The 12264-nt window shown below is 43.7% G+C and overlaps 1 protein-coding gene across 2 annotated transcripts in view; it reads right to left on the reverse strand.

Annotated features, from left to right (window-relative positions):
• Nucleotides 1-12264, reverse strand: part of LOC132590497 (solute carrier family 12 member 2-like) — a 136564-nt gene that overhangs the window by 51389 nt on the left and 72911 nt on the right. For both annotated transcript variants that reach the window (XM_060263401.1, XM_060263400.1), the window contains exons 14-16: nt 4569-4724; nt 3296-3395; nt 1902-2013 (exon numbers count right to left, since the gene is read on the reverse strand). In XM_060263401.1, coding sequence (XP_060119384.1) covers nt 1902-2013; nt 3296-3395; nt 4569-4724 — 368 coding nt within the window. The remainder of the gene's footprint in view (nt 1-1901; nt 2014-3295; nt 3396-4568; nt 4725-12264) is intronic.

A 12264-nucleotide genomic window follows, 5' to 3' on the forward strand; every position in this document is an offset into this window, starting at 1 on the left:
TCTCCTTAACCTACCACACAGGGTTGTTGTGCAAATTTTAAAAGGAGGAGAAAATAATGTAAGTTGCTTTGATCCCCTTTGTGGAGAATGTTATAGTCTCTACCTCCAAAGCAGCCATTTCCTCCATGGTAACTAAAGTTGCTAATCTCTGGGTGAGAGCTAGAGATCCCCTGGAATTACAACTGCTCTCCAGATGTCAGAGATCAGTTCACCAAAAGAACATGACTGCTTTGGAGCATGGAGTCTATAGCATTATATCCTACTGAGGTTGTTTCCTTCCCCAATCCTCACCATCCCAAGGCTCCACCCCCAAATCTCCAGGTATTTCCCAACCTGGACCTGAAAACCCTAAGTGGAATTGATCTTTGTAGTTTCGAGACTGGTTGCGATTCCTGGAGAAGTGCTGCCACCACTGCTGCTGGAGGGGGGGCGTGCAGGTGGGTGGCTGGGAGAACCGCTGCCACTGCTACTGCTGTGCACAGGGTGCAGGATGCAAATGGAATACCAGGAGACTGATGGGAGGCAGAAAGAGTCATGAGGTGAAGAGGCAGAAAGAGAGAGGAAGAAACAGACATGAAGAAAAGAGATAGAAAAGGGGTGGAGGGAGAAAAGGTGTGAGACAGGTAGAGGGAGAGGGGAGGAAGCAAAGATGAAGGGAATGGGATTACTTCCTAGCACATTTCCTGTGGGTCCCCACTTGTATATTCTATTAGCAGTCAGTTGAACTGAAGATGCTAAAATCTGGTGACTGGAGCTGTGAATGGACAAACCAGATATTTCAACAAATCTGAAAAATGCCCCGTATTTGCAGAAAAATCTGAAACCTTAAAAAGGAGGGGTTAAAATCTGCATAATGATAAAAAGGACTACTGTAGCTTTAAAAAACAGAAGCTCTCATGGCAGCTGCTGGACAACCACAGCATTCTAAGGTTGATTTCTGTAAGTAAAAGGCAGGGGAAGGGCAGGATCCTCTCCTGGACTGTTTTGGCCCGTGAGGAATGGCCAAACTTTGCAGCAACCACTGAGTGACTTGACACCACCCAATTGCATGACTCACCTAAGCTTGGCTGCTTGTTGCTGTTCAAAAGAAGCTACCCTATGAAACCCAGTGTGGTGTAGTAGTGGTTAGAGTTTCAGAGTAGAGTTTGGGAGATTCAGGTTTAAACCATTAGTCTGCCATAGCAACCCACTAGGTGATGAAGGCCAGTTACATACTTTCAGCCTAACCAACCTCAGTGTTGTCTGTGAGGATAAAAACGATGAGAGGAGAATGATGTAAGCTGCTCTGATCCCCATTGCGAGAAGGGTGGAGTATCAATGAATTAAATAAATAATAAATATAGCTGAAGAGCGGAGGCAGATAAAAGACAGCTTGGTAAGTGGCTGAGAGAATGAGGCAGGAAAAGGGAAGAGGATACGGAGACTGCCAAACATCCTGAAAATACACTTCTCACTTTTTTAAAGACAGATTTTGAAATAAAATACTGATGTACTCCCCTAGGTAATGTCCAGTCATAAATATGTTGAAATGCATCAAGTTTATTTATTTGGCTTATATGTTAAGCTGGATACTCCTCAGGTCCTACTAGCTTTTCCCAGAGTCAGTTTAAAGCTGAAGTACAAGCTTTTTGATGTTATAACAGCAGCTGTTTGATTATATTGCAATTCTAGTGCAGCCTAATTTTTGTACATGCAGCCGCATTTTTGTCTCAGCTTGTTCCAAAATGTTCCCCAATATTTAACAAATCTAAACCCTTCTCATCAACACACTAGCACATTCAGTCTATATGTATTCTTCTCTCGTACTGCGCTATCTTATGTAGTTTCCCAGAAAAGAGGGGCACTCGGAACAGGTTTCTAAGTTGTTTTATAAAAAGGTATAAGAAATTATTCTGACTTACCATATGTATGTGACCACAGATCATTAACCCTACATTTTTGGTGAAGGCGTGTACCAGGTGAAGCAATGCAGGACGCGAGTTTGGAGGACCACTCATGATGAGACACTGTGGCCTAGTTTTAGATTTAAAAGATAAATAGTATGCACATGTCATAAATTATCTACCTGAGCTGCTCTTAATAAGCTGTAGATTCCATCCATACTGCAACTCAAATTGCATAACATCTCCATACATTTCAGTGGCAAGTGTCTCCACGCTTCAATGATTAGCCAAACTCCAGCAAAGGTAACAAGATACCACCAATATTTGCCTAAAATAGCATTACCAGAGGGAGGAGGAATACTACTGAATGGACCTGCTGGACTCTTGAACAGACACTACTCTGAAATCCATTTCCAAAAGAAAAATATTCCCTAATGGATCTAGAAGAAGTGTTCTTTCTATGGAATCTTCAAGTTGAATGAACTTTTTCTTCAGTCAGCCTACCAAAGCCCAAATACAGTTAAACCTTTAAAAAACTTATCAAAAGCTTTTCAATGCATGAGCACTTTTAAACATTTCTGATTTTTAGAGAGTAGACTAAATGTTGGCTTTTAATTGCTAGGATTTTAGTTTGCATTTGCAGTAAAGGGTAATATACATCTTGATTGTAACATATTGGTTAAAGCGGATTTAAAATTCAAGCTGCTACTCTGAGAAAGCTAGCAAAATAGTCTACTCATCATAAAATGTCATTATTGGCAAGGGCTGGGACACCTGATAGAGCAGGGCAAAGATATGTGAAGTGTGGTTAATGAGTTTTTCACCATGGAGCAGCAACTCATTTCCTCCCAGTCAATGCCACACAGTGGCTACATGTCAGAAAGTTTGGCTGATGGGGACAAATAACATAACAATCAAATTTGTTTGTAGGCTGTGTTCTACATCTCTTCCTTTTATGTAACATTATTCAGATCCTTTTGGTTTGGTTCTAACTCGCCTGGGCCCAGATTGTGTACGAGTACTTAAAAAACAAGCCCACCTGCATTTACTTTGCTACAAGGTCACTCAACCAAATTCAGCAAGCAAACTGGCCCAGAATGCAAGCTGAATAGATCCACACATAAGCCTAATGACATTTACTATGTGTCACTGCTCAGTCCACCTTTGCTTGGTGATAACAGCCAATTAATGTTGAGAGTTTGAAATGTAATCAAGCAACCACTTTCAGGACATGCTGAACTCTGTGTGAAACCATTCTAGTCACATTTTCAATACACCACGTCAGAGCTGGGAACAGAACCTCTATTTCAGATTGTGTGATCATGTCAATTTCTACCGTTATGCTAGATGTTCCCTATGATATTTCAAGTTCACTCATATTGTCTAACATGTATTTATCTATCTCAAGTTACCTGAAGTTTTTCACATGGTCTTCTACACCTGAAAGGCGAACAGCATGCTGTAGTGCATTTAGATAAGTCAAGGCTTGAGTAGAAGATCCCCAATTTACATCTGTAAAAGGATTGGTTTTTGTTATAGAAGAAGGAGCCCACTGAGGTAAAGCCTTAGATCTGGCTGGTTTAAGGATGAGCAGAAAAAGAGAGTATTATAGTGAACCCATTCTCATTCTAAAACTCAAACAGAACACAAATAGTGGCCAAGACAGTATCAGAGGTATCTGAAGATGTGGTTTCAGTATAAGTACTGATAAGAAGAAAATCTCCTTTCTAAAATGCTCAAAGCAAGGGTAGTTAATGCCCCTAAGAAATTTCACCAGTAATTTACTGAAGCAAGCTTTCAGGGAACAGTTTAAGAACACACATGAAGATGCCAGGGTCATTCATAATGCAGGTGCCACATGCTATCATGGGTTTGGGAGAGGGATTGGGATTGGAAAGCAGTCATTCTTCCCTTTCTCCATCTACACAATTATATAAATGGTAGTAAATAGATAGAAAGCTGGGGCCTAAAACTTTTTGCTGTCTCAGTCTGTAATTTATTTACTTAACATTTACACTTATACTCCACCTTTCTCCCCAGCAGAGACCAAAAATGACTTACATCACTCTCCTGTCCTCCATCTTAATTTTGCAACTACTACTCTGAGAGGTAAGTTAGGCTGAATGTGTGACTGGCCCAAGGCCACTGGGCAAGCTTCCACAGCAGACTGGGAATTCAAATCTTAGTCCAACACTCTAACCACTACACTACACTGGCTCTGATGCCCTGGATCAGGGGTGGCCAAACTTTGTCAGATGTTTGAGAGCCTCAAGGAAGGAAGGAAGGAAGGAAGGAAGGAAAATAGAAGGGGGAGGTGGAAAGAAAGCAACTTTAACTTTAAATGCATTTTTCAAGCTGCTGGTTGGCTTGGCAAAGTGATTTAAAGAGAGAAATGCCTTCTCCATGCTGGCTGATGGGGTGGAGGGGACTCTAAGAGCCACACAATGTGTGAAAGAGCCACATGTGGCTCCCAAGCCATAGTTTGGCCACCCTGCCCTCGATCAAAGAAACAGCTTTCAAAATAGTTTCATTATTCCCTTATAGTCTGTCACAATGTTTCTTTCAACAGTACCTTCCCATTTCTCTTGAGAAAATTCCTACCAAGCTCAACCCCAACTGTGCCCTGAACAACATATATAATTTCCTGTAATATCTCTAGTTAACTTTTGAAACACATGCACCTACCTGGCTTTTTGTAAGTTACATAAATGTAGAGTCCTAGAACGATGACATATGTGAGAAGTGCTGCCCACCAGTTAATGACAAACATCACTATACAGCAAAGTACTGCGCCAACCAGGGACACCCACATGTTGTAGTACTTAAAAGCAGGACGCCAACCTATTCAAAAAGCAAACAGAATTAAGTGAATGAACAGAAAGTTTCTCCTTTTGTGTGTTCCAGCAACCTCCAGAGCATTTTAATACCATACATATCTGTGTGGTAAAAAAGGTAAAGGTAGTCCCCTGTGCAAGCACCAGTCGTTTCTGATTCTGGGGTGATGTTGCTTTCACAACGTTTTCATGGCAGACTTTTGATGGGGTGGTTTGTCATTGCCTTCCCCAGTCATCTACACTTTCCCCCCAGCAAGCTGGATCCTCATTTTACCAACCTCAGAAGGATGGAAGGCTGAGTCAACCTGGAGCCAGCTACCTGAACCCAGCTTCCGCTGGGATCGAACTCGGGTCGTGAGCAGAGCTTAGGACTGCAGTACTGCAGCTTTACCACTCTGCGTCACAGGGCTCCATCTGTGTGGTATTTACATATTAATGAATATATATGGGGCATCCTGGGGCCAAAGAACAAACAACGTCAGTACTTTAAAAACACACACTAAGTTCCAACAAAAGAAAAATGGATAGCCATTAAGTTTCAAGTTAGTTTGGTGCAGACTGCTGCTCACAGCCTGGTTAGCTGGATAGTGAAATATACAATGTTTGTTCTCCCTCAGAGGCAGAGGACATGTGATTGGGTTATTCCACTGTTCCTCTAGGGAGGCAGGAAACACTTTTTTCTCCTTCCTTTTGGCGCCTTGGGATAACCCTCCCCTTTCAGTTTTCTTTCCTGCCTCTTATGGAGTTGCAGCAAGAAAAGTTTAGGCTTTGCCTCCTTTTCCCAAATTTAGTCTAATTTCTTCCTTTTTTATCTAATCTTCAGCCCTTTTCTCCCATCTGACTTTCATATCTGCCCTCTGAGTTTTCTTCCTCTTACTTCTGGCGAAGCAGAGAAGAAAAATCATTCACCGAACACCCAGCTTCCATGGCATCCGAAGAGCACTCCTACGGTTTCCTTTCAGAGGAAGAGCCTGCGGTGCAAATCAGTGCAACCACCAGTGTGAATCATGGGGCCGATGAGCCTTCGCGGCTCGATCGTGCTGACCACTGTGACGCTGCGAAAGACGCTGCTCAGCAGGCAGCGGCAGCCATTTTGGGGCTTTGGGATGCATTTCCCACAAGTTCCCAGTACAGGCCTACGGAACAGTGTGCAATGCGGGGCCGACGTCAGACACTTCCAACAGCTTCCTGATGACTCCAATCCCACAAATGGGTAACATAACTGCGAGCTTTGGTGCGCTTAACCCAGAGTCAATGCATATCAGACAAACGATGCAGGAGCAAATGGCCAGGTTCTACTCATGAGTAGGCATCAGCGCGGACTTTCTCTCCGCGACCTCATCCCCTCCTCACCAAGGCAGCTTGTAAGGCTACCCCAAGACCCTCAATTCCACAAGAGTCTTCTGCTGATTCAGAGACCTCAGGATCAGAGGGAGATGATAGAGAGGAAGGGGAATTCTTATCAGGGGAAGAGGAGGGAGAGAAAACCCAGGTCCTTGAACAAGCTAGTCGCTTTTTCAAATCAGAGGACTACAAATATCTTTTAGCCAAGACTCTAAAAGCCTTGGAGATTTGTGATACCGCCCCCCCAAAGAAAAATTAAAGCTATCCAAAAAGCTTAAATCCACAGCCAGTGGGAATATTGAGTTCCTTCCTAAGGGATGTTGGATTTCTTATACATATATATGATGTTTCTATATGACTGTTCTTATTGAAGGGTCCCAAAATATTTCTCCAATAAAAAGAGACGGTTGGCCGATGGATGAACTTATCTGGGAAAATACATTTGATACTAATTAGCGGCTGGCCGGATATGTGTGGAGTCAGTATCTTGGTATGTGACTGCATTGTTGCACAAGAATGTTGTAAATAACTTGGTACCAGAACATCTGGTGTCCTCAACGCTTGGAGTCCTAATGAGGATCTGGGAAAACAAGTCTATTACTCTCATTTCAGAAGAGGACTTTGACAATGCCCCTGTATGGGGCTCCAATGCGTCCAGCGTGAAGAAATATTGCTAAACAGCCTGAATCCTATAGAATAATATTATGGATTTTGTCTATACCCTGTTGGGAAGAGATGAGATGGATAGGAGGCTGAAATGGTCTCCATACAATCATCCCAATAATGTAGTGAAATGGAGAAAGGAGGGGGAGAGAGATTGCCAAATGGGGAATCGGCCTGTCAGGAATTCAGGCATGGGACACAGAGGAGAGATTTTTATTAAATGGATTTGTTAGACTTTCCTAATAGGTTAGGGAACTATAGCGATTATATGGAATGCATACACACACACACATAGCCTTTCCCTTATATATATATATATATATATATATATATATATATATATATATATATATATATCCACACATGGCAATATTCCTGGTCTCACGTGTGATTTTATTATATGTTATGATATTATGCTTTATTATGATATATGTGTATTAAGGTATTGATTAGAATGGGTGAGGTAGGATTCTCAGGCTTTCATGGGAAAGTTTTTGTCCCAGGATGGGGGCTTCCCAGGCTTTCGTGGGAAGTTGTTGGTCCCAGATGGGGATTTTTGCCCTTTAGGGTTCAGTGGCCTATTTAGTACTAATTAGCAGAAGTATTTGACAACAATAGGTGGTTTCTTATGTAACGGGGTTTTTTGGGGGCTTTCCAGCCAAAAGATGATGGAATCTGGCTTTTGGATTCTGTTTGGATAGAAATAAAGAGGTGCTTTCTGGATTCTGATTGGATAGACAGAAGGGGGGGGAGCTTCCTGAATTCTGATTGGACAGAAAGGAAAAAGGTGGATACTATGGAAAAGGTATAACTGGGCTTACCAAGGAGGGCGCGTTTGGTTAGTCAGTTAGCTAGTTAACAGTGAGTTTAAGAGAAGCCTCTTGGGAAGCAAGACCCCTCCATACTTCTGCATAGACAACCACCTGAAGCCATAGGAGAGGTGAGGATGAAATACTTTTTGCTATCTGTACAATGGCTTTGCTTTTACTAAATGTAATAGGCTAAGGAACCTGAGCATAGGAAGGACTATAACCATGTAACTAAGAAGCTATGTAACCATGGGTCACTTAACCACACACACCCATGAGTCCATGTAGTCATTTAATCATGTAATCTTGTCAGAATGCTGCACTAAGATTTAAATAAATTTCCAATATGTATATTTCAGAACCTGAAGTCTGGTGTCTTTGTCCCTGAGGGGTGTTCTTCCCAGAGTATCTGAATAAAGATCCCCTTTTACAATATAGGGGCATAACCCTGTATACTTTATCTGTTAACAGGGAGACCCCTCAGAGAAGGTTTTTCCATTTCCCCAGTATTTTGAAAAACAGTTAAGATCAGACTGGGAGAAGCCTGCCTCTACCAGGCAATTCTCCAACACAGTATAAAAATTGTATACCTTACCTAACTATACCTCTGACTTATTGCAGGTGCCAGCCGTGGATGGCCCTGTGGCAGCATTGCAAACTTCAGGACTACTCTCTGAGGATGGCCAAGGTTGTAAGGGCGGCTTCTACGGCCATGATTGTAAGGCGGCTTCTACGGCCTCTTTAGTATCTAGAGCATCCATAGTCTGGCTCAGGAAATTGCTTCTACTTGTTCCAGAGGACAACAGAAGGCTTCTAGAGGGTGCCACCAGAACTCTAAAGGCGGCATCCTTCTCGGCCGATGCTACTTTGGATATTATATCCTTCGCATCCAAGACGATGGAAGCCAATACAGTGGCCAGGCGTCTCCTCTGGCTGAGGTCTTGGCAAGCAGACTTCGCATCCAAGACCATGGTGTCAGCTTATCCTTTTTATGGCGAGAAACTCTTCGGCGAATCACTAGAAAATATTCTGATAGAAACCAAGGAGAAGAAAAAAGCAATGCCCAGATTGTTTTGGCGAATCGACAGACGAGGCACCCAATCCTTTCGATCTCATCATACCCTGGCCAGATTTCGACCCAACAACAAAAAACCCTCTTGGGAAGCTTCCAAAACATAGTTCAAGAGAGGTTCCTTCACTTCAAGATACAACAAAGGAGCCTTCAACAAATCAGACAGAAACGAATGTGATCCGAAACCCAAGCAGGCATGACTATTCACACCTTCCGGTGGGGGCTCGACTCCTACACTTTCTTCCAGCTTGGCAAAACTCTCAAGCAGACTCTTGGGCTTTAGAAACCATATCCCAGGGATATTCAATTGAGTTCAATTCTATTCCCCCCAACAGATTCATTCGATCACCTCCAGCAAGGAGATCTGCCAAGAGAGCAATTGTATCCCAGGCACTGCTTCATCTCTTAGAGATTCAGGCCAAAGAACACGTTCCAGTCCAGGAAAGGGGACAGGGGGTCTATTCTATCCTGTTCCTAGTACCGAAGAGGACGGAGACTGGAAGGTCATTCTCAATCTCAAATTTCTGAACAAGTCTGTCAAACTCAGGCGTTTCTGGATGGAAACTTTGAGATTCATAATGGACTCGATTCAACTCAGGGAATTCCTCACATCCATAGACCTGAAGGAGGCCTACCTGCATGTACTGATACACCCAGCACACAGGCGGTTCCTACATTTCACGATAGAAGGACAGCATTTACAGTACAGAGCCATGCCATTCGGCCTCTCCACAGCTCCCAGGGTATTTTCGAAACTTCTCATCAACCCAGTGGTGCATCTGAGACGCCAGGGGATACATGTTCACCCCTATGTGGACGATCTTTTGATCCGCTCCAACAGCAGAGCCAAGTGTCTAGACGACACGGAGATCACCATACAGTGTCTCCAGAAACACGGTTTCATTGTCAACTTCTCCAAGAGCGCCCTAATACCGACTCAGTGCATCGAACATCTGGGAGCAATAATCAACAATAAACAACTGTCACTTCCTGTCGCCAAGGCTCAGAAGATCAGAGAGACGGTGTCATCGGTAATCCAAAATCATTCATCAACACTTTTAGAATTGGCCAAATTGATGGGCCTCTTGATCTCTTGCATCGACTTGATCCAGTGGGCCCGCTTCCATTCCAGAGACTTGCAAAGGTTCTTACGACCCTATCAGTTAGTGAAAATGGAACAGAGACAGATGTATCTCACCGTTCCACTCAGAGTCAAAACCAGCCTCCGGTGGTAGATGCAGATGAACAACTTACGCCAAGGCAAGCAATTCAATGTGTCGATGTCCAAGGAAATATTCACCGATGCAAGTCTCCAGGGTTGGGGTGCAGTCCTTCAAGAGTCTCCAACCCACGATACGTGGTCCCTTCCGGAGCATTCCTTACCAATCAATGTACTGGAACTCAGAACAATTCGACTAGCACTAATTCATTTCATGTCTACCATATACAAACAACATGTCCTAGTCCGCACGGACAATATGTCAGCCAAGATTTACCTGAACAAACTGGGGGAGGATCCAGATCATCTCAACTGCACAAGGAAGCCATGAGACTTCTGCAGTGGGCTGAGAGGAACCTATCCTCAATCCGGGCAGAACATATCAGGGGCCAGGAAAATATACAAACCGACTGGTTGAGCAGACAGTCCATTTGCGACAGGGAATGGGGCCTTCACCCGAGAATATTTCAGCTCATCTTTCGACACTTTGGTCATCCTCAAGTGGACCTATTTGCTTCTCCAGCAAATTGTCAACTACCTCGCTTCTTTTCCAGATATCTGTATCAGGAGGCGGAACAGACAGACGCCTTAATGTCACCGTGGCCTCCGGGGCTTCTTTACACCTTCCCTCCCATTCCTCTTCTGTCCAGGACGCTTGGGAGAGCGAAGGAAGCCCAGGTGGAAATCATTCTAGTGGCTCCGTGTTTGCTTCTTCGCCCGTGGTTCTCAATAATCCAAGAGCTAACAATTCGGGAACCACTTCTTCTACCAACAGACCCAGACATGCTTCTCCAGAGTCCAGTATGGCACCCGAATCCAGGATGGCTATGTTTGACCGTGTGGCGGTTGAGCGGAATACCCTCCAGAAGCTTGGATACTCCACAGAGGTGTCTGATACCATCCTAGCCGCCAGGAGACAATCGACGGTACACATCTACAATACCACATGGAAGGCATTCGTGAGATGGTGTAGATGAAAGAAAATCAATCCAATGACTCCAAACTATTGCAGCTGTACTGGCTTTTCTCCAGGAGGGGCTTCAATCAGGTCTCAAGGCATCCACTCTGTGATGACAAGTAACAGCATTAACCACGGTACTACCTCCTACTGAAGGATACAAGCTGGCAAGACATCCACATATCCAACTCTTCCTAAAGGGTGCAACAGTGAAGGCACCCCCTCAGATACACCGCTTCCCCACCTGGAGACTCAATCCATTATTAACAGCACTCATGAAACCTCCATTTGAGCCTATAAGAGAGGTGGTTCAGAATGAAAGTTCTCTTTCTGGTTGCCATTACCTTGGCTCGTAGGGTATCAGAGCTCAGTGCTCTGTCTATGAAAACTGACCTTTGCATTTTCCATAGGGATAAAGTACCCAGGACAGATCCTATCTTCATCCCTAAGGCAGCCTTAAGATTCCATCGCTCTCAAGAAATCGTGCTACCTACATTCTGTCCAAATCTAAAACACCCTAAGGAGTTTATATGGCATACACTGGATGTACGAAGAGCATTAAAAATTTACATCACAAGAACACAGGATATAAGTCACACAGAGGGTATGTTCATCAACACTTCCCCTCCAAGAACAGGAAACAGAATGTCTCGAAGTTCCATCAGCTCCGTTTTAAAAGCATGTATCAGGGAAGCATATAAGTCATCAAGTTTGCTGATCCCCACAGGAATAATAGCACACTCTCTGCGCAGTGCATAAATCAATGCAGCTTTTCTTAATCACACTTCAGTAAATGAGGTTTGCAGGGCCGCAACATGGTCATCTATTTCTACATTCATCAGACATTACAAAATCCATACCATCGTAGCTGCAGAAGCAACTTTTGGGAGGAAAGTCCTTCAACATATCGTTACCTCAGAAGACGATGACAATCCACCCAACTAGGGACACTGCGTTAGAAGGTCCCAATCACATGTCCTCCGCCTCTGAGGGAGAACAGCCCATTGGTACTTACTGTGAAGGGTCCTTCTCTTCAGAGGATAGGAGGAAATATTGCCGCTCCCTGCATCATCTTCTGTATCTATTTCTATATATGGCTGTTCTTATTTCCTCCTTCATTGTCTACACTAATATCTTCTGGAAGGTAATCAGTGTATATAGTTGCTATGTTTTTGGTTGCTCCTGATAAGCTTTATGTTTCAGCTAGTTCAGAGTTTTACTAAGTTACTGCTATTCGGCGTTCCAAAACTGAAAGGGGAGGGTTATCCCAACGTGCCAAAAGGAAGGAGAAAAAAGTGTTTCCTGCCTCCCTAGAGGAACAGTGGAATAACCCACTCACATGTCCTCCTGTCCTCTGAGGAGATGGACCCTCCACGGTAAGTACCAATGGGCCGTTCTTTGTAGTCCAAAAACAGATTGTTTGCAAAAAAATTGTCTATGGCAGGGGTGGCCGACGGTAGCTCTCCAGATGTGTTTTGCCTA

This window comes from Heteronotia binoei, unplaced genomic scaffold (assembly GCF_032191835.1).
Source record: "Heteronotia binoei isolate CCM8104 ecotype False Entrance Well unplaced genomic scaffold, APGP_CSIRO_Hbin_v1 ptg000055l___fragment_3, whole genome shotgun sequence".
Taxonomy (NCBI): Eukaryota; Metazoa; Chordata; class Lepidosauria; order Squamata; family Gekkonidae; genus Heteronotia; species Heteronotia binoei.